Source organism: Rhinoraja longicauda, chromosome 38, assembly GCF_053455715.1.
Source record: "Rhinoraja longicauda isolate Sanriku21f chromosome 38, sRhiLon1.1, whole genome shotgun sequence".
NCBI classification, from domain to species: Eukaryota; Metazoa; Chordata; class Chondrichthyes; order Rajiformes; family Arhynchobatidae; genus Rhinoraja; species Rhinoraja longicauda.
The window spans coordinates 1,196,449-1,219,807 of NC_135990.1; the positions used below are offsets into that span (position 1 = coordinate 1,196,449).

General features: G+C 41.8%; 1 protein-coding gene across 1 annotated transcript in view; it reads left to right on the top strand.

Moving 5' to 3' along the window:
* myo9aa (myosin IXAa) overlaps window positions 1–23,359 on the top strand; it is a 165,224-nt gene that overhangs the window by 63,048 nt on the left and 78,817 nt on the right. The window contains 3 exon segments of the mRNA XM_078429986.1: window positions 6,842–6,955; window positions 7,653–7,787; window positions 19,044–19,165. Of these exon segments, the coding sequence (XP_078286112.1) occupies window positions 6,842–6,955; window positions 7,653–7,787; window positions 19,044–19,165 (371 nt within the window).

Consider the following 23,359-nt stretch of genomic DNA (forward strand, 5'->3'; position numbering starts at 1 on the left):
ATTCATAATTAGCTTTTCTGTGGTTGCAATGTTAAATGTTGAATTTCAGGCAATGCACTACCTGATTAAAAGAAACATAATATCTACATTTGTTTTATTATAACAACAATTATGACTTAAGTTTCATTTTCAACAGGAAGCTAAATTTTCATTGACCTGAATGAAATTGCTATCTTTAATTTCCTGGTCCTTGGTCTGTCTGTCTTTGAAAGGAAAGTGAAAATTATATTGCTCAAATTGCTGTCTGCTCTTGTAGTATTTTATAGGAATTTGTCCTGTTCTTTATTCCACATGTAGTATTTATTTAAAACTCCAAGCATTGGAGATATTGCAGCTGGCTTCAGTGGCTTTCAAAAGGGTTCCACAGTTAGTTTGTTCCCTCTGCTAGGACAAGCTGATCAATTGCATTTACTGCTTAGTGTTGAAACAGGCCCTTCGGCCCAACTTTTCCACACTGACCAACATGTCCCAGTTGGTCCAACCTGCCTGCATTTGGCCCATATCTCTCCAAACCTTTCCTATCCATGTGCCTATTTATAACTGTTTCTTAAACATTGGGATAGTCGCTGCCTCAACAACCCCCTCTGGTAACTTGTTCCATAATGATTGATTGATGTTTGGGTAGGTTTGCTGCAAATGATATCTGAGGTCAAAATCTAACTTACCAGTCATGTAGATGTTATATTCTTGATTTTTCATTATCTGGGATAGTTACATGACAGATGCCTTTTGCTGATGTCACAAAAATAGGTGGTTGTATGATATTACGGCAGTAGAATGCAGATAGAAAACAAAGCACAGGTTTTCAGTACACGCTGTTGCCAGTGTGGGTCTCCTTTATTTTACAAACACACACTGCGCATATTCATTCATATTCACGAGATTGATAAGATAATGAATATAATACATGACACAAATCACACCATTCTGGTACTCACTTCTTAAAGTTACAGTTACTATTATATAAACATAGCACAAAAAGTAAGGAAATTTGTGTTTGGTAGATTATTTCTTTGTTGTAACAATGCTTCTTGGCAATAAATCTTATACCGTTGGAAAGCCTGTTTATTTCCCTTTTAAATGGTGTCACATTTGTAAGGAACATGCATTTGTGGGATGAGCAGCAGAGCTGAGTATATGGGTTGCGCCCATGAAAAATTTGCCAAATCTTCCCTGCCAATGCCAAACAGCTTATTCTGCTGTTGCTATTGACTCCTGTTTTGAGCTTCTGGTACCCCCAGGTGCTGACAATCAGGTGCCTGATTGGCACCTGATTGGCAGCATCTGTGAGCATGGGCCCTGCTACAGTGGTCAGTAGGTGTCTGCTCCAAGAATCGGCATGCCACGTTTGACTGATCTGGATAGGGCCCGTGCGATAGGGCAACTTCAAGCTGGTGTTCCGCAAAACCAAGTTGCGGCATTATTTGGAGTGAGCCCTAGTACCATCTCCAAAGTGAAGGCCAAGTTCCATATAACGGGGGATGTCAGAGACAGGCCGCAAAGTGGGCGTCCCAAGAAGACGACACCCGAAGAAGACCGTTTCCTCACCCTGTCAGCACTTAGGAACCGTAGGCTGTCTTCTACAGATTTGCAGTCAAGGTTTGCAGGACGATATGGCCGACGGCTCTCTGCCCAGACAATTCGGAACAGACTGCACGCAGCCGATCTCCGGTCTCATAGGGCTGCCAGGAGGCCTGCCATGACTGCCCTTCACCGTCAGGCCCGTTTGCGCTGGTGTCGGCAACACGTGCACTGGAACCTGAACATGTGGAGGAACGTTATGTTCAGCGATGAGTCCAGATTCTGCCTACGGCAGTTGGATCATAGGGTCAAAGTGTGGAGAAGACGCGGAGAACGCTAAGCTAATTGCTGCACCGATAGAGTAACATCTTTTGGTGGAGGCAGTGTGATGGTGTGGGGCGGCATCTCCCTCACTGGAAAAACGAGGCTTGTCATCATTGGAGGCAATCTCAATGCAGAGAGATATCGAGATGAGATTCTGCAACCAGTGGCAATCCCATATCTCCACAGTCTGGGACCGAACTCTATCCTCCAAGATGACAATGCTCGCCCCCACAGAGCAGGGTTTCTCAGAGACTACCTCCAGAATTTGGGAGTGGAGAGGATGGAATGGCCTGCCAGCAGTCCTGACCTCAATCCCATTGAACACTTGTGGGATCAGCTTGGGCATGCTGTTTGTGCCAGAGTGACCAACACAACCACGTTGGCTGACTTGCGACAAATGCTGGTTGAAGAAGGGGATGCCATCCCACAACAGTGTGTGACCAGGCTGGTGACCAACATGAGGAGGAGGTGCCAGGCTGTTGTGGCTGTGTATGGTTCTTCCACACGCTACTGAGGCTCCTGTTTATTAAATGAATAAATTGTTAAATTGCCAATATGTCTTGTTTCTTCAGACTTCAATCATCCAATCCACCAAACAACATCGAACAAGAGTCAATGGCAGAATAAGCTGTTTGGCATTGGCAGAGAAGATTTGGCAGATTTTTCATGGGCGCAACCCACATACTCAGCTCTGCTGCTCATCCCACAAATGCATGTTCCTTACAAATGTGGCACCATTTAAAAGGGAAATAAACAGGCTTTCCAACGGTATAAGATTTATTGCCAAGAAGCATTGTTACAACAAAGAAATAATCTACCAAACACAAATTTCCTTACTTTTTGTGCTATGTTTACATTATTATATACACTACAGTGGTACCGTAGACAGTGAAGGTTATCAGGAGTCACAGAGAGATGGATAAGTGGGCTGAGGAATGACAAATGGAGTTTAATTCAGATAAATGTGAGGGGTTGCATTTTAAGAAGTCAAACCAGGGTAGGGCTTTTACATTATATGGAAGCATCTTGGAGTGTGGTGTGACTCAATGATAACTTTGGTTAGGCCACATTTGGAGACCTGTGTGCCTTTCTGGTTGCTGTATTATAGAAAGGATGTGGAGGCTTTGGGGGGAGGGGGGGAAGGGGTTCACCAAGAAGTTGCCTGGATTAAAGTATTAATTATCAGGAAAGGTTGGACAAATTTGAATTGCTTTCTCTGGAGAGTCAGAAGATGGGAGGGGTCCTGATGGAGATGTTTGTAAGACTGTGTGAGGGATAGACGGGGTAGACAGTCGCAACATTTTTCCACATCGTGGGCCTTACTGCAATAATTTCTGTGCTCTACTGCAATATTCTAAATGTAAGCGGGACTCCAGGGAAATCAAAGCATTTTTAATTCCAAAGCTTGATTTTTGGGAAGCGTTTCTTGGTAACATTAAATGAATAATTAATGCAAAGATGAGAGATTTCTGCTGGAGGCATCCTTTTTATATTTGATACTGCACTGTTCTTCATAGCACAGACAAAGTGACTCTCCTCTTCCCAGAAATTGTGCATATTATCCAAATTCTGATTGCTTTGCCCACCAGAACCAAATGATAAGAATTACTGCAGAAGTTTCTTTATTTCTCCTCTGTCAATTATCTGCTGTGCAATGATCATCAATCTCATTATTTTCCTGGCATTAACTCAGCGGGTTGCATGTGTCAATTTGCAAACACTTCATACACGAAAGTACAGCGAATTAATGAGAGAGTAACAAATGTTGGGGTGATAGGGTTTGAGTAACAAGCTGAACTTTTCATGGAATATGTGAAATACGTAAATGGAAATATTGATTAGTTCTAATCTGGAATTTTGTAAGTCTCTCAGATCAGCAACATCTGAAGAAAAAAGGCAGCATTCTTGGCTGTCGTTGCTGCAGCATGGCTGGGCAGTATTAGTTTGGACTCATCATGTATTTATGGCTTGTGAAAGAGGTGTTAGAGATTCAGGCTGTGCGTTTATTTCGGCTTCAGAAGGAAGCCAGGTTTCAATATTGTTTTCTTTCTGCAGATAATATGTGAAAAAATCTGCTGGAAAATTGTGGAAACAATCCTTAAAATAACCAGAGTTAGGAAGCAGATAAAGTGAGAGATGCATGCCAGTAATGAAAGACAAAGATGTTATTATTTTGGCTGCAGACTTCTGTAAAACTGAAAGATTTTTCTTTCCATGTGCTGAGACTCCAAGTGTACATTTCCAACACTTGCAGCTTCAGATTTCTGGCATTCCCAATTTTTATTTTTCTCTTATTGGCAGTAAATTTGCTGATATTGGTTTATTGCTTTTTATTGCTTATTGGCAAGTAAATCTGCAGCATGGTTAGAAAGCAAGAGGACGAAGGGTAGCTTTTACTTTACTGGTAATTTAATTAAATTTGTTAACAAACCATTAGCGAAGACCTGGATGTTTTTGCTATTTTGAAATGATTCTCTACACTAATACTTCCACCTTATCTCTGGAGTCACAGAGCTGTAGAGCACAGAATCAGGCCCTTTGTTCCACCTGTACATGCCAACGTAATTGGCTTCCTGAACTAGTCCCATTTGCCTCCATTTGACCCATAGACCTATAAACACTTCCTATCCATATATCTGTCCAAATGTCCTTTAAAAAATGTAATTGCATCCACTTCTATAGTTTTCTCTGACAGCTCATTCCAGATATGAACTACCCTCTGGGAAGAAATGTGGCCACTAGTTTCATAGCTAATCTGTTAAGTGCTGATTCTGGGCATAAATGGCAGCATGTGGTGCAGTAAATAAAGTGAGAACGAGAAATGACATGAATGACAATTAATGAACTTTTGACTCTGTTGGCTGAGTTAATAGGACATCTGTGATTAGTGCCATGAGATTTTTATCACCTGTAAAAGCAGTCAACCTGGTCATGGTTCACTGTCTTTTCTCAAAGGTGACGTTTCTGCCAACGTGGTAAACGCACCTGACTGCATTGAGCCATTAGCCTCGATTAAGGGCTTGTCCTGGAGTGTAACTGAATACATAGTCTTTTGACTCTGGTTTGATACAACAATACAATATATCTTTATTGTCATTGTACAGGAGTACAACGAGATTGGGAATGCGACTTCCATACGATGCAATAAATTAATTAGCTAATCAGCATAAATTTAGACAACCCAGTGAAACAAAATTAGAAACAGTTTTAAAACAGAATAAAGTGCAAATAGGTCTGTGCCGGAATCCTTTTGAATGTGATGTTTGAATAAATAGATCAGTCAATATGCTTGCTTAGTCATAAGGGAGTATTTTCTAAAGAAAACGAATTACTTCAAAGCCCTTAAAGAGTCTAATTAATTGTCAGTTTAAAAGCTGATGTTTATAAAAGCTGTAGCTTCCCAACTCAAATACCACCTCTCTACCAATAACCTGTATGAAACTTTCCAATCCGGATTCCGCTCCAACCACTGTACTGAAACTGCGCTCCTCAAAATCACAAACGACCTTTTCCTCTCCTCCGATGCTGGCAACCTCAACATCCTCATCCTACTTGACCTCAGCGCCGCCTTTGACACCATAAATCACTCCATTCTCCTCACCCGACTTGAAACCTCCTTTAACATCACCGGCACAGCCCTATCCTGGTTCAAATCTTACCTCTCTGACAGGCACCAGTTCATCTCCATTAACAACTGTAAATCCCCCACCGCTCCCCTCCCCCAAGGTGTTCCCCAAGGCTCAGTCCTTGGCCCCCTCCTCTTCATTCTCTACCTGTTCCCCCTTGGTCAATTAATCCGCCGTCATGGTCTCAACTTCCACTGCTTCGCCGATGATATCCAGCTCCTCATCTCCACCAAGTCAATCTCCACCACCACACACTCTACACTGACAAACTGCATCACTGAAATAAAATCTTGGCTTCAATCAAATTTCCTCAAACTCAACTGCAACAAATCTGAAATCATCATCATTGGTCCAAAAACGCTCACCAAATCCACCCAAAACTTCATCCTCAATATTGATGGTCTCCCAGTATCCACCTCCCCTCACATCCGGAATCTTGGAATCATCTTTGATCAAACCCTCTCCTTCGACAAACATATCAAACACATCACAAAGACAGCCTTCTTCCACCTCAAAAACATTGCCCGTCTCCGTCTATGCCTCTCCTCCACAGCTGCAGAAACCCTCATCCACGCCTTCATCACCTCCCGTCTGGACTACTGCAACAGCCTCCTCTATGGCGCACCCTCAAAAATCATCAGTAAACTTCAATACATTCAAAACTCCGCTGCCCGTCTACTCACCCACACCCCGATCCGTGACCATATCACCCCCGTCCTTTACAAACTCCACTGGCTCCCCATCCCCCAGAGAATCCAGTACAAAATCCTCCTAATGACCTACAAAGCCCTCCATAACCTGGCCCCATCCTACCTGACCGACCTCCTCCACAGGCACACTCCCACCTGCACCCTCCGCTCTACTGCTGCCAATCTCCTATCCCCCCACATCCGGACCAAACTCAGATCCTGGGGGGACAGGGCTTTCTCCATCGCTGCTCCCACCCTATGGAACTCACTACCCCAAACCGTCAGAGACTCCTCCACACTCACCACATTCAAAACATCACTGAAGTCTCACCTGTTCAGTACTGCCTTCAACCACTGAAGGTCACCTCACCTTCTGTCTCCTTTCTCTGTTCGTTTACTTATTTATCTATTTATTCACTTCCCTATGTTCTCTAAATCCCTGTAAAGCGTCTTTGAGTATATGAAAAGCGCTATATAAATGTAATGCATTATTATTATTATTATTATAAGCTGTTGAACAAGATTCTGGCTGCAGAAGCATTTTTCTATATTAATTTCAGCTCTCCTATCCCAAATATAAAGATTTAAAAATAAGCTAGAAAATGAACATTTCGTGGGTCCTGAAGTGCTAAACTTACGCTCTAAAAATGGCCGATTACTAATAGTCTATTTGTATTGCAGGCAATAACTGTACGAGACTCTATGGCAAAGTCTTTGTACGATGCCCTTTTTGACTGGATTGTGTTCCGCATTAACCATGCTCTTCTTAATAATCGGGATCTGGAAGAGCATAAGGTGAGACACAGCGGTATTTTGATAGATTCGTTTTCATGAGGCGGTTTGACAGTCAGATGCCTCCGCATTAATTTCTTCAAAAAATGTAAGTGTTTGTATTCTCAATGAAGATATGGCCGTGGGGTTTTGGGCATCCTGGATTGCATATGCTATTGCACATTGCAATGGTATTGCCAAGGACCACCTGCAGGTTTTCCTGTCTCCTCCTTCACTTTGCTGCCACATTGTTGGCCCCATTGAAGTACGGCTGCAAGCTGTTGAACAAGATCCAGCTGCAGAAACACATTTCTATTTTAATTTCAGCTCTCCTAACCCAAATATAAAATATCTAAGATAAGCTAGTAAAGGAACAAATCCTCAGTCTGAAGTGCTATCATGTATTTTGACATTTACATTCTAAAATGGCCTATTACTAATAGTTTATTTGTGTTACTGCCACTTTGTTAGTCCAATTGAGGTATGATGCAAGATGGTGTTAATTGTGTTTGTCAACATAGGTCTTCAATTAAAAGAGTGCAACGATCAATTGGATCATTTAATTCTTAATTTCAATGAATGTAAAAAGCCTGCACAATCTGGAATCTAAATATAAACAGAAAATATAAACAGGGTTAATCTTTCAGATCTGAGATTCTTCATCTGAATTGCTATTAGAAGCAAATAGTCAGTAAAGTAAATGCAACTTTTGTTTTTGTAGATTCTCTCCATTGGTGTATTGGATATCTTTGGCTTTGAGGACTATGAGAATAACAGCTTTGAACAGTTTTGTATTAACTTTGCAAATGAGCGTCTTCAGCACTACTTCAATCAACATATCTTCAAAATAGAGCAGGTAAGATTGAGTTCATGATTCTTATCAATTCAAAGCTATTTAATGTCCCCTATATTTGTGTCCTCTTCAAAGTTTGGTCTCACTTCACTTAGACCCAGAATGAATTATTCGAATGTAATAATTTAAAGTCCACAAAATAGTAGCATGATGTTTCCCATGGATGTGGTGTCCAGAACCAATGGTATCAGTCTCAAACAAAACGTGGATTCTACCATTCGGGTCTGAGATGAGAAGAGACGGCTTCGTCAGAATGTTGTGAATGTTTGGAATTCTCCACCCAAGAGGTCTGTGAATGCTCAGTTGCAACCTATATTTGAGGCAGAGATGGATTCTATGACCTTTAAGGAATCAAAGACTGATTTATTGTATGGCAGAATGTGCACATGGTATTGGGATTTGTTTATTAATGTCATGTGTACTGAGATATGGTGAAAAGCTTTAGGCTGTGTGCCATCCAATTAAATCACGTCACACTATACATGAATACAATTAATGAACATGCACAAGTATACATGCAGGACAAACAGAAAAATACCAGAGTGCAGAGTGTAATTTACAGCAATGTAGCATGTGCAATGTGTCCGGAAGTGGCGGCGCTGCCCTACAGCTGCGGCTCGCCGGCAGTCTGTTTGTCTTTCTTCTTTCTTTGTCTATTTGTTAGTGTTAGATGTATGAAATAGCCTATCTTTAGCTGTGTATATGTGGGGGGGGGGTGGGGGAAACCTTTAAAAAAATCTCTTCCTCAATGGAGATGCGACCCTTTCCGAGTCGTATCTCCGTTTGCGCTAAAAAAAAATTAAACGCGGGGCCCTCCATCGCCCGCGGGGCCTTCCATCGCCCGGTGCGGCTCGGCCGCTGGACTTAACAGTGCCCGGTGCGGCTCGGCCGCGGGGCCTTCCATCGCCCGGTACGGCCGCGGGACGGTTCAGCGCCAGGTGCGGCTCGGCCGCGGGGCCTTCCATCGCCCGGCGCGGCTCGGCTGCGGGACTTTACACCACTGGTGCGGCTCGGCCACGGGGCCTTCCATCGCCCGGCGCGGCTCGGCCGCGGGACCTAACATCGCCCGGCGCGGCTCGGCCGTGGGACCTAACATCGCCCGGCGCAGCTCGGCCGCGGGACTTTACATCGCTGGTGCGGCTCGGCCGCGGGACTTTACATCGCTGGTGTGGCTCGGCCGCGGGGCCTTCCATCGCCCGGCGCGGCTTAGCCGCGGGGCCTTCCATCGCCCGGCTCGGCCGCGGGATGTTTCAGCGCCCGGTGCGGCTCGGCCGCGGGGACTTGGGCGTGGGGAAGAGAGCGGAAGTTTTGTTGCCTCCATCACAGTGAGGGGGTGTTTGGAGTCACGATGATGGATGTTTGTGTTGGGGTTATGTGTCTTGTGTTTCTTTTTTTTGTGTGACTGCTGGTAACGTAATTTCGTTCGGTACCTCGGTACAGAATGACAAATAAAGGCTCTGTATTCTGAACAGTTCCAGAGAAAAGACCCAATGTGTGCAAAGAGGTAAGTTGGAAGATTAGGACTACATCCTAACTTGTGGGAGAACATTCAGAAGTCCGATAACTGAGGGGGAGAAGCTGTTCCTGAGTCTGCTTTTGTATCTTCTGCCTGACAGCAGTGGGGATTAGAGGGAAAAAGATAGTTGATTATGTTGGCTGCTTGCCCGAGGCAGCGTGAAGTGAAGATGGAGTCAATGGTGGGAAGTCTGGTCCATGTGATGGACTGGGCTACATCCACAACTCTGCAATTTCTCTTGTGGTTTTGGGCAGAGCTGTTCCCAAACCAAGCTGTGATGTATCTTTACAGTATGCTTTCTATGGTGCATCTGCAGAAGATTGTGAGAGATGTTGGAGACATATCAAAATGGCTATTTCTTGTGTTCATTCATGTGACTCGAGACCCACGACAATATGGTTGACTTTTAACCGTTAGGTTATTTCAGAGGGCAGATTGAAGTGGGCAATATTTCTGCACGTTGTGTCATTATCATTACCATCTTTTAAAATAATGCTCTGCAGATGCATGAATGAATTTAGTTCTCAGTCTCCAGTTAACAGAATTATGAATTTCACCACCGTTTCTTTTTTGGTACTTAGATCGGTCCCATTTCTCACAATATAGAATGTGGGGCAGTAAAGCACAGGAAAAAGCCGAAGATGGACACAAAATGCTGGAGTAACTCAGTGGGACAGGCAGCATCTCTGGATAGAAAGAATGGGTGATGTTTTGGGTGATGTTAAGAAGGGTCTCGACCCGAAACATCACCCATTCCTTCTATCCAGAGATGCTGCCTGTCCCGCTGAGTTATTCTAGCATTTTTTGCGTCTATCTTCGGTGTAAACCAGCATCTGCGGTTCAATAGATAATAGACAACAGACAATAGGTGCAGGAGGAGGCCATTCGGCCCTTCGAGCCAGCATCGCCATTCAATGTGATCATGGCTGATCATTCTCAATCAGTACCCCGTTCCTGCCTTTTCCCCACACCCCCTGACTCCGCTATCCTTTAGAGCTCTATCCAGCTCTCTCTTGAATGCATTCAGAGAATTAGCCTCCACTGCCTTCTGAGGCAGAGAATTCCACAGATTCACAACTCTCTGACTGAAAAAGTTTTTCCTCAACTCAGTTCTAAATGGCTACACAGTTCTACACAGGAACAGGCCCATCAGTTCACAATGTCTGTGCAGAGCGTGTTACCAAATTAAACTAATTCTTTCTTTCTGCCTGTACGTAATCTGTGCCCTCCATACTCTGCATGTCATGTGCTGATCTAAAAGGCTCTTAAAAGCCACTGTTGTATCTGCTTCCACCGTGGGCCACCCTTGGCAATACATTCCAGGCACCTACCACTCTCTGTGTAAAAGGGAACTTGCTCCACACATCTCCTTTAAAGTTTCCCCCTCTGGCCTTAAAGCCACGCCCTCTGGTATTTGACATTTCCACGCTCAGAAAAAGATCCTGACTCTCCTGTTTATGCCTCTCATAATGAATTATATTATATGTGGTTGAATATTTTTTTTAAATACTATCCTTGTTCCTTTTGTAAGAGACAATATCTTATTTAAATTGTGTCCACTGTTGCTTCGTTGCAACTGTTTCATATTGAATCTGTGAAACCAAGTGCCACTTTAAGGAAAAATGTGACAACTGGATATTGGTACATGATTATTTTAGAATACTAGTGGCTCCGTGCCAACAATTCAAACAATATTGTTTTTCTTCCATTTTCTGTTCCTTCTACGGTCACGCACAAAGTGAGATTTTTTTGTTTCTTGTTGCATACCCAAAGATAGTGTCACATGAAGTGTTCCATGAAGGAGCAGCTGACATTTCAGGTTCTTTGTTTTATTGTTCCATAAGCTGCATTTTTTGCATTCAAATATTACAGAACGTCTTCTGTCTATTCTTGGTCAGCTGGTTCTGCATTGCAGGCATGCCCTGCGAGCCAATCTGAATGAATTCATTCATCAGGCAGCATTGCATGAGGTACAGTCATCTTCTCCTTCAATTAGATTATAAAAGCAGACATGGCTACAGCTCTCAAATTTAAACTGCAGCTAATTATTAACCACTCTTGCGGGCTTTCTTTCATGTTCTTTGTTCATAATTGAAACAGTCTCAGAGGAACTTTTGACTTCTATTTCCTGGCAAAGTTTTGCGCAATGTATTTATTAAAAAAAATAGTGAACATTTCTCCAGGGATATTACAATTTTTCCCTGTCAGGAGAAGCATGGAGACGAAAAAAAGATTAATTTCACTGAGGCAAATACTAGAAAACAGATATTTGCATCTCCCAGCAACTAATTCTTGAATAAAAGCTTTGAACATGCTTGAGATAAACAGCAGGTTGGGCAACATCTATGGGGTGAGGGAAACATCTTAATGTTTCAAGACGATGCTACAGAACCTAGAACAGTACAGCACCGGAAAGAGCCTTTCTTGCCCACAATGTTAGTTAAGCTGACCTTAAGCTGACCTTAATGTTAGTTAAGCTGACCTTATCTGCCTCTACATGATCTATATCCTTCTATTTCCTGCACTTCCATATGCTTGCCTGAAAGCCTCTTAAACACCACTATCGTATCTGCCTCCCCCACTTTTCATGAGAACAGTTGCTGCTTCATTACCTACTTGTTTCCAGCATCTGATATTTATTGTGTTTTTAGTCATCACTGAGCAGACATCTTTTATTCCTTAGGTGCAGGGCCATTGCTGGGAAAAGTGATTTATGCAGTACTCCCTGTGCAGAGTTCAAGTTCAGGTTTATCGTGAAATGCTTAATACGGTGAGGTACAGATACAATTAAGAATCTTGCTTGCAGCAGCATCTCAGGCACATGGATGCAGACAAACACGCAGGTTAATCTGAATAGCCATTGTTTAGGTTTGATCCTGACATCTGAGCTTTCATTTGTGACCAATAAAATCTAAATCTTTAATTGCCCTATTCTATCCAGTTCAAATTCGGTGTGGGTGGATAAGATAATAATTATTATTTTTGTTGGATCTAGCGTTGATTGCTTGAAAAAGAGTAATATCTTGCATAAAATACCAAATTCAGCATCTGTGGATGTCGGAGGAAGGGATATAGGTGAATGTCTGTATATATTCTGAAGTCTGAAGAAGGGTCTCGACCCAAAATGTTACCATTCCTTTTCTCTAGAGATGCTGCCTGACCCGCTGAGTTACTTTAGCATTTTGTGCCTATCTTCAGTGTAAACCAGTATCTGCAATTCCTTCCTACACATCTGTATATATTCCTCTGACTTCACATTTCACACCCTTTTTTCATCTCACAGCCTTTTGACTTCTCCCCATCTTTGGCTTTTGCTCCACTGTTCACATCCTTGTATCGCTCCCGTCAGCACATCTTCCACAGCCAACAATGGGCCATTATAATTTCCATCGTTCCTGAGGTCATCTGTTACCGGCCCTGACATCAGTTTGAGGAAGGATTCCGGCTGAAACATTGCCCATTTCTTTTCTCTAGAGATGCTGCCTGACCCTCTTGAGTTACTCCAGCATTTTGTGTCTATCTTCAGTATAAACCAGAATGTGCAGTTCCTTCCTACACATGTATATTTCCAAGAACTGTCATGACAAATTTTAAGTAAGATTACCAATATGGCTGAGCATGGTGTGGCATAAGCTGAGACTCTTGCTCTGAGATATTGCTTGTAAAGATATTTTCAGGAACATCATAGATGGTGCACATTGAAGTTAGATGATGACAATTTCAACTGGCTATTGGAGGTGCAAGTATTAGATTCAGATTCAGAGCAGCACATGAAGATGTATGTGCAGATGTCCTTGAAGGCAATTATTTCACACATACAAGAATGACGCCATAAAAGAGATTGGTTTAATCCAAGGACATCAGATTTATGGAATAATTTACTAGAAACTGCTTTTGAGGCAGGCATGATAAATAGGTTTGAAGGTTTGGTGGGATTCATTTCATAAAAAGGCAAATATCTGATGTGTGCGAAAGAGTGCGCTTGTTCTTTTTCTCGTGGAATAATAATCTTGCAGTTGTTACTTAATTTAAGAAACTTGACAGCAGTGAACAAAGGATGTTGAACCTGATGAATTTTAACTGTATTGCCACTTGACTTTTAAGTCAATGGTCAATGGAGTGGCATAAAAAGATAAAGTTAAGCATTCTCCAGATTTTGTGTGTGGTGTGCGGAGGTCAAGTAGGATTGTGCTTTATCTTTAAGCTTTGAAAAATGTTTAAGCAAAGCAGTTCAAAATAGCAGTAGATGTCAACTTGGCTGTGTGAATGTTCTCAAGGGAGGGAACATAAAAGATGCTGGTTGCCCAGAACTGCCTTGCTGTATTGTCTGTGCACTTGCCTGGGTTGTGTGTTTTGGACCAATTTTAAATAGTTTAAAGCTTTTATGCCATCTGTGACCCAAACACTATTGGTGCTTTGCCAATTAGCAGCCTTGCCTGATCCTTCACCACATGTCTCAAGGGAATAATGCAGTATTAATTCATGGGAGTCTCCTTAAATGGTCAAGATTTATTATTGGTTACTATATTTCCTTATAGGTTCAGTCTTTTCAGCCGCTCAATATTTTGGTTTAAATACATTTCAACAACTTGTTATATGATGGTGATATTGAGAAAAGATTATGAATATTGACACATTTATGTTTTCAGACAGATGAATAAACAGCTTTTGTCTGTGACCTATACTTTGCATTTGAAATTTTTTTTGTCTTCATAAATTCCAGGAAATGCTAAATTCCAGAGCATGGAAATATTACAAATGCCATTCATATTAATAACCCTATGAGACTGATTTTTTTTTTAAAGAGAGCTTGCTGGAACATAAAAACACATTACATTGCTGTTGTTTTGTTGGCTGGAGTCGGGCCATGTCACTTTGGCAAGCATTTTGGAACCTAGAGGGATGAAACTGAATTTTAGATGAGGTCATATATGGTCGCGGTGACGCCATGTGATGCCCTCCCTCTCCAGGCCTGCTCATTATATACACACTGCATAGTTAAGCAGAATCGGAGGGATAGTCACAGCTGCCTCTCCTTTGTGTTTAAATTTGCTGAGTGATGGGGGTGGGGTGTGTTGGGTTAGTAATAATGCAAGCCCTGTTTTATTGCACAACTTTATAGAAGGGCAAAAAAAAATCATGTGCATTTATGTTATGTACTTAAGAAATTGGCTCTTCTTTATTTGCTGCAAGTTAAAGGGGAGGACAAGGCTTTCATGTTGGTGTTGGCTTATTATTGTCACATGCATCCAGATACCGTGAAATGCTATTCAATGATATCATACTATACATGAGTTCAATCCAGCCATACACGTAAACATGTAGACAAAGAGAAGAATACCAGACTACAGAAGAGAGTGTTACTGCGTTACATAGTTACAGAGAAAAAGTGCAAGGTCTGCCATGAGTTAGGTTGGAAGATCGGGCCTCCACTCTCGATTATGGGAGAGCCATTGAGTGATAATAATGGGGGAGAAGCAGTTCCTGAATCTGGTGGGACATGCTTTCCACAGCACAGCACAGTGGATGTACCTTTTGAGCATTAACAAGATCAAATAAAGAACAGTCTGATGACTGCTGCTTTTAAAACCAGTTGGTTGCGGAACGACCATTGGGAGAGTTCCTTGCACCCGTTTGAATAATGTAAAGTCAGTGATTGCCCAACAAGTGGAGCTAGCAGTCGGGCTGAGTTTGGTTTAACTACTCAGACGTTATTTTGCCAGAATGCAAGGATTCCCACGCTTCTCACCACATAAGAGGAGGCAGTTTGGGTCATTGAGCCTGTTGCAGTTCTCAATGAAATTCCATCAATTCCTTGATCACACTTATTTCCCTGCACACCACTCTTCCTCACGTGCCCACTAAATCCACCATGATACTGCTGCTGCCCACCCACACAAGTGGTGATTTACAGTCGTCAATTAACCTGCCAACAAGCATGACCTTGGAGACACAAGACTGCAGAAGCTGGAATCTGGAGCAAAAAAAAGGAGCATGTTCATGAGATGTGGCAGGAAATCATAACATTTGAGGGAAACCCATGTGGTCACAAGGAAAATGTGCAAACTCCATGTAACCACACTGAAGATTAGGACCAAACCCAGATAGCTGGAGCTGCCAGGCAGCAATGTGACAGATATATTTATTAATTTAAAATTTATTTTTGAGGTTTTGGCATTGGTAGCAAGCTCATTTGGCTTTAAAAAGGTAATGGTAAGCTGCCATGTATCACTGTGACAAAGGAACACCAATTGTACCATAGGGGTGGACTTTCAAGATTTAGATCCAGTGACAATGAAAGATACATTTCTAAGACAGCGAGATATGAAATTTGGAAGGGAATATGCAGGCTGCGTTCTAATTCCTTTTGTAGCTAAGTATGTGGTGTGGGAGGTGCTTTTGGACAGATAACAAAGTGCATATGGTGGATGTACGTTCTGCAGCCATAGAGTTGAATGGGTGCGATCATGTATTCCCATTAGGGGACATCCATGCACGCAGCATACACCTTAGATGGCCCTCCTCCCATCAGAATCATGTCTATTTAATTAAGCTTAACTCTCATTCTACCATACTGAAATATGTGTAGGGTTTATACTGCTCTACCTTCCTTCATGTGCCATCCCCTTCATCACAGGAATTGTGTCAGGTAGTCTACTGTGCATTTAGGAGGACTACATCCATATGAAGTAGATACCAATATGGAGACCATGTAGAATTCCAAGTATAGACACCCCGGCCCTTTTTAAAGTGGTAGAAAAGTTGTTGTGCTTTGATACTGCACACCTTTTGCAAAAAAGGCCAGCATTCCATTAGCCTTTCTAGTTGCATGGAATAACTGCATCTCACTTTTCTCGACTCACGTACTTGGACCTCCTGATCCCTTTGCACTGCGACATTTTGTGGTCTCACTCCAATTAAATAATAATATGCTTCTTTCCAGAGCCTCATGTTTGCCCACATTATACTCCATATGTGAATCTTGCCCAATTACTTAATCTATCAATATCTCTTTGCTGGCTCTCACAACTTGCTAACTCACCTATCTTCATTTCATCAGGAATTTGGCTGAGTCCACTCCGTCTCGTAATTCTGTTTGTAATTTTTGATTACAAGAGGTTGATTTACCTGTAACATCTCACTTGTTACTGATAGTTAATCTAAAAATTACCTATTTATCATGACAACAATTCCTGTCATTCGCCACTGCTTTGTCCATGCCAGTTTATTATTCCAACTGTGTGCATTTTTCTTATGCAGCAGCCTTTTCTGTGGTACCTCACTGAATGCCTTTTGGAACGCCAAATATACTACTTTTATTAACTCCCCCTTTCCATCCTGTATGGTATATGAACTATTTATAAAGGATCAGGATACACAAAGCTACTTGCAGTTAAGGTCAACATACCATTTGTGGTCCGAGCTGCATGTTTTCTCTGCATGTTAATTTTGTGATTTGTGTACCAGCACTTTTCAGTCGCACTCCACTTAAATATCAATTATTGAATTATTTTTCCCCAACCAAAGTGAATCCTCACATTTTTCTACATTTGTTTCTGTCTCTGCGCCTGCACCCATTCACTTTGTATGTTCTCAGCTCACACTATCGCCTTGTTCAGTATCATCCACAGACATTGTAAATATTACACATGATCTCTTCATCCGTATCATTGATAGAGACAATGAACAGCTGAGTCCCAGCACAAATGTCTGAGCCTTCAACCTGAAAATTACCCTTTGCCCCATGTCTATTAATCAATCTCCAATTCACACCAGTATATCATCCTCATCAGTGCACAGAAATTCTGCTTGATAATTTTTTTAATGTAGACCCTTACTGAAGGCCATCAAGCATATCTCAACTAATTTGCCCGTATCCATTCTGTTAGTTACAAACTAAAAAAAAACTTTACCGATTTGTCAAATGTGATTCCTTTTTAGTAAATCCACGATGGCTTAAAGCAAATCTGTCACTATTTTGTAATTGACATATTACTACTTCGTAATGGGCTCCACTATTTTTCTTGCTGCTGCTGCCAGCTAACTGATGTATAGATTTTTTCAGCTTCTCTCTCCCTTAGATAGTGTGGTATCATCCTAGAATCAATGAAATTTGACCACCAATGCACCCACCATCTCTGTTACTTTGCCTTGTGAAAGAGCCTGTCAGTCTTGTGAAGAGTTGAAAAGGGAGAACATTTGTAATGATGGTTTGTGGATCAAACCTAAAATTTCTGTGGTTCTAAATGTAATATTTGATGACTGGTTGGTGCTGTTGGGGCTGGTGTGAGTCTAGGACCCAGGCATCAAAAGCAGGTGCAAAATTAAGCTCGGGTGTAAAGGTAAAGAAAAAGTGAATCTCAAAGTCAGGAGATTGTGTAGCACGTTAATTCAGAATTAGACTACAGAAGGTAAGGCAAGACCTTGAGGCATTCGAGAGACAAACCATTCCAATGTGTACTTGTAATTAAGATAGGAAATTAGGACGCAATTATTACTTACAAGTATTGGGAGGCACATTTAATGACAGAGCTGGCAGAAAACTAAAAACTGCCTCCAGAACAAAGTGCCGCTGAGTGTTATAATAGTCAATAGAATAAAATAAAGTCCATATGGCCAATATTTTGGAATTATAAAGTGACGTCTTCAAATACCTGAAACTTTCTACAATTAAGTTGTGCAAATTGTTGTTTCATCAAGTTGGTCAGAATTTTTAATTTTATATGTATTAAAGTCTTTCATACTTGTGCTTTTGGAGTAATATTACTCCAAGAGTAAAGTTCCTAAATATAAGCTGGACCATGAGCTTGGCACTGCTAACAGCAGACTTTCCAAACAGAACAAAAGATAAACATTTGTTATCCAATTATTTGTGCATGTTTGTTTACACTAGCTCTTCATAAAGACTTGCAGCCCACTCTTGCAATGAAGTTTATGCCCCTTTCTCTCACTTTGCCATCCATCTGTAAATTGCTTTTGTTTTCCAAGAGACAATACGTGATCTCCTCATGCTGCAGATGTCACTACTTCAGCAGACAGAATATCACCTGTGTTTAGGCTCTGGTTCTCACTCTCAATTCCCATTACATTTGCATATTTCTGATTTGCTGAGATGGTGCCCTGAGAAGCAAGTCATAGATAGAGTCATACAACATGGAAACAGGCCCATTTGGCCCAACTTGCCAAGAACAACCAAGAAGCCCAACTACTCCAAACCCACCTGCCAACGTTTGGCCAATATCCCTCGAAACCTTCACTATCCATGTACCTGTTCAAGTGTCTTTTAAATGCTGTAATGGTACCTGCCTCAACTACCATGTCCAGCAGCTCGTTCCAAATACCCACAACCCTCTGTGTGGAAAAGGTTGCCCCTTTAGGTTTCCCCTCTCACCTTAAACCTATGTTCTCTGGATCTTGATTTCCCTACTATGCATAAAAGACTCTGTGCATTCACCCTATCTATTCCCCTCATGTTTTTATACGCAAGTGAATATGAACATAAATTAGGTTCTGATTAATATTCATGAGTATTTCCAATTGTGCAAATTACCTCACTTAAATGGAGGCATTAATACTTGTTCTCCCAGCATTGAAGGTGTACGTAGGAAAGGCTGTGGAAGAAAAAGTGAAATAGAATGCCATTTCATGTCGTGCATGTTTCTCAATGAATAATTTCCTAGTATTTTGGATTCTGTGGTTGATTTTGCCATTCTCTAATCTCAATTGAATAATTTGTACCACAGGAGGAGTACAGAGCAGAAGGCATCAGTTGGCACAATATTGATTATATTGACAACAGTGGTTGCATTCATCTCATCAGCAAGAAACCCACAGCCTTGCTCCACCTACTGGATGAGGAGTGCAAGTAAGTACCGAGCACTTGCGTAGCTCAAAACCCAACGATATGAACATAGTTTTAAGCAAGCTCTCCACTCCTCCTTTCTGTGCCACTCTAACCTAGTCCACAGTCATTTCTTCCATTATCCCACCCTAGACACCATGCTCCATTACTCGTCTTCATACACTCCCACACCCCCTCCCCCCTTTCCCCTCCCCACCCATTTTACCCGCAACTGGAACAAAGCTTCCCCATTCATGAACTCAACTACTTAGCAATAAAGGCCAACATGCTGTTTGCTGCCTTAACTACTTGTTGGAGCTGCCTGCTAACTTTGTAATCCGTGCTAAACAGCTAAATCCCTCTGAACCACTCATTTGCAGTCAATCACATACTGTAGATAATAGACATCCTTTTGATTCCTCCTCCCAAAGTGGCAGGAATCACTATCAAACCCTGCATTCTTCCACATTCATTTCCATTTGCCAGGTTTTCTCCTAATCACTTAATCAAGTTGAAAAATCACATTGTCTCATCACAACTTTAATCTACACCTGTTTTCGTGTCATTGGTAAATCTGGAACCGTTACACAGTGTTCCCTCCTCCAGGGCATTAATGTAAATAATTAACAACTGAGGGCCAGGAACCATTCCCTGGAGTACTCCAGCCTTAAAAGGACACATTTATTTCAGCTTTTTGTTTTTAACATGTCAGCCAATCGACGTTTACACACTTAGTCCAACACACTCTATTCTTAATTTATCCACAAACGCTTTTTTGGAAAGGTTTCCAATAAAACCATTTGCATAAACGTCAAATGCTTTTTGGAAATCTAAATATATTACATTATGAGCATCACCTTACCATCTCTCTCTGTCACATCCTCAAAGATTTCAAGAAAATTTGATTTACCTTTTCTAAACCAATGTTGACCAGGTTTGATTACGTTTAGCTTTGCTAAATGATTAATTATTTCCTCTTTGATTATTAACGCTAACATCCTGCCAACAATAGATGTTAAGCTAACTGTCGTATAGTACCTGCTATAGTTATCCCATTCTCCCTGTTTGAACAAAGGAGTTACATTGACTGTTTTCCAGTATTCTGGTATCCTGCCAGTAACGAGCAAGTTTTGTATAATTTTAACCAATGGAACCACTATCTAGACAGGCACTTTATTTAAAACCCATGGGTGCTGGCCATAGGCTCTGGCTGATTTGTTTGCAACCAGCCCTAAAATTTCCCTATTATGACTGAGAGTTTTGTGAGTCCCTTCTAGTTATTTGAAATTAGTTTGTCTGTTAGGGATATTTGCAATGTCCTCTGTGGTTAAAATAGATGCAAAATGCTGACTTAACATACCTGCCGTTTCTTTGTTTGTTGTTTCATTCTCTGGAGGTTTCATACCTATTTAAGCAGCCTTCACCCAATTTACATATTCAGAGAAACTCTTCCGGCTTGTTTTGGTGTTGCACACACGTTTTATCTCAAAATCAATTTTCTCCATTATGAGCCTTTTAGCCGTTTGTTGCTGGTTCCTTAAACCCCCACTGGCCTATCATCACCCACTTTGTATGCCCTATTGAACAACCTAACATTGTAGTCAATCTTTTTTTGTTAACCAAGAATTGTGCCTATTTCTCATGGAAACCCCCTTCACGCTGCCTCGGCATGGCTACCAGTGTAATCAAGGATCAATCTCATCCTGGTCAGTCATTCCCTCTTCTCCTCACTCCCATCAGGAAAGAGGTTCAGAAGTTTGAAAATTATACCTTCAGATTCAGGAACAGTTTCTTTCTAACTGTTATCAGTCAACTGAATGGTCCTCTCATCAGCTTGAGCGCGGCCTGACCTTTCTTCTACCTCACTGGAGACCCCTGAACAATCTTTAATCAGATTTTAAAAGACTTCAATTTTATATCTTGCACAAAAGGTTATACCCTTTAATCTTTATCTTTGCACTGTGGACGGATTGAATGTATACATGTACACCGATCAGCCAAAAACATTATGACCACCTGCCTAATATGCTGTTGATCCTCCGTGTGCAGCCCCATACGCAGCAGGGTACGATACACTGTGTATTGTGACACATTCCTCCCGTGACCACCATTAAAAATTTCTGTGACTTGTGCCACAGTAGACCTTCTGTCGGTTCAGACCCGACGGGATAGCCTTTGTTGCCCTCGCGCATCGATGAGCCTTGGGCGCCCAGCACCCTGTCGCCGGTTTGTGGTTTGTCCCTCCTCGGACCACTGTTGGTAGGTATTCACCACTGCTGACCAGGAGCACCACACAAGCTTTGCCATTTCAGAGATGCTCTGACCCAGTCATCTGGCCATAACAATTTGGCCCTTGTCAGAGTCGTTCAGGTCTTTACTCCTGCCCATTTCTCCTGCATCCAACACATCAACTTCAAGAACTGACTGTTCACTTGCTGTCTAATATATCCCACCCCTTGACAGGTGCCATTGTAACAAGATAATCAATGTGATTCACTTCGCCTGTCAGTGGTCATAATGTTTTGGCTGATCGGTGTATGGTCTTTGACTGGATAGCATGCAAATAAAAGCTTTTCACTGTGCCATGGCACACGTGACAATAACAAACTAAACTAATTGGGATAAATTTCTACTGAGTGTTTTGGACCAGCTGATTTCATGTCTGCCACTCTTCATAGACTGATTGTCTCTTAGCTAATTTTCCCAATCGTTCTTTAACAACTCCACCTTCAAACCATTATAATTGCCCTTATTGAAGCTGAAGATACTGTTTGTGGTTCTGTGGTGTTCACCCTCAACTATCATGCATAGTTTTCTCATATTATGATGACTTCCTCCTTGAGGATCCTTAGCCACAAAATCCTTTTTAATCCTCCTTCATTACTCATGACCAAATAAAAAATAACCTGTTCCTGGATAGGTTTTATAACATATTGCTTTAAGAGGCAATTCGTTGATGTTACTCCACAAGTTCTTCTATGGTACCCTTGCCAGTTTGGTTTATTCAATCAATATGTAGATTAAAATTTCCCTGGCAATTGTGGTTCCCTTCTGACATGCTCCAGATGCTTAGGAAAAAAAACTGCAGATGCTGGTTTAAATCGAAGGTAGACACAAAATGCTGGAGTAACTCAGTGGGTCAGGCAGCATCTCTGGAGAGAAGGAATGGGTGACGTTTTGGGTCGAGACCCTTCTTCAGACTGGAACATGTCTCTCCCCTCACTATGCTGTGCCACCACTCCGATTTTCTCTTGATTTATTAAATATCCCTTTCTTGGAGTGCTCTCCTGTCCTTTTTATTTAAAGCTGTGTCCACAACCTTTTTCATGCGGTTTACTGGAGGCTCTTCCCAGCACGATTCGCATGTAGTCCACCCCAACGAACAGCTCTTTCCTTCCTCAGTATTAGTGCCAGTGTCTCTTGAATTAAAACCTGCTTCTGCCACTGTACACTCGTTTCCTTTCTTCTATTTTCTCTTTGCCAATTTGCATGTGGCTCAAATAATAATCCAGAGATTATCACCCTTACGGTTGTGCATTTCAATTTTTCCCAGAGCTCTTCATAATCCCAAGGCAGAACCTCCTTCCGACTCCTGCCTATGTTGACTGTTCCTGTGTTTATCACGACAATGGGTAAACATAGAAACAGTCCCCACCCACACCCACCCATCCTCGTATCAAAGTTCTTCTCCAGTCGGGGAGATATATTCTTAATACTGCACCAGGCAGACAACATAGGTTTCAGTGTTCTGTCTTTGCAGTGGCTGTTCTCTTAACTACACTACCCTATGATGGCTACTTTGGTTTGATAATGTTAATCAAATTTGGAATTGGAGTGCAGTCCTGTTGTGCAACCTCTGAAAGCTAACTTGTATTGCATTGTCCCCTGATTTAGTTATAATTAAACGTAGAATGTACACGTTGCAACCAGCAGCATTGTTTGCTGCTGGAAATTCATTGCTTGCTCTGTGGCCCACAAGATCACACAGCTGTTAGAAGTGAAGTTGCAACTTGTACAACTTGTGCAATTTATGTTTGAGGTTAGCTACATTTCTGACAGTAGTGAAGTGCTTGGCTGAGATGGCCACAAGGTCCATGTAGCTGAGATCAGGTCTATCTGATCGGCCAAGTTATTTATTTCACCAAGGGAGGTTGTGGTGCATATATGCTCTGTGGTACGTCTCGACTTCTAAGGTCTCAGGTGCCTCGGTAATGATGA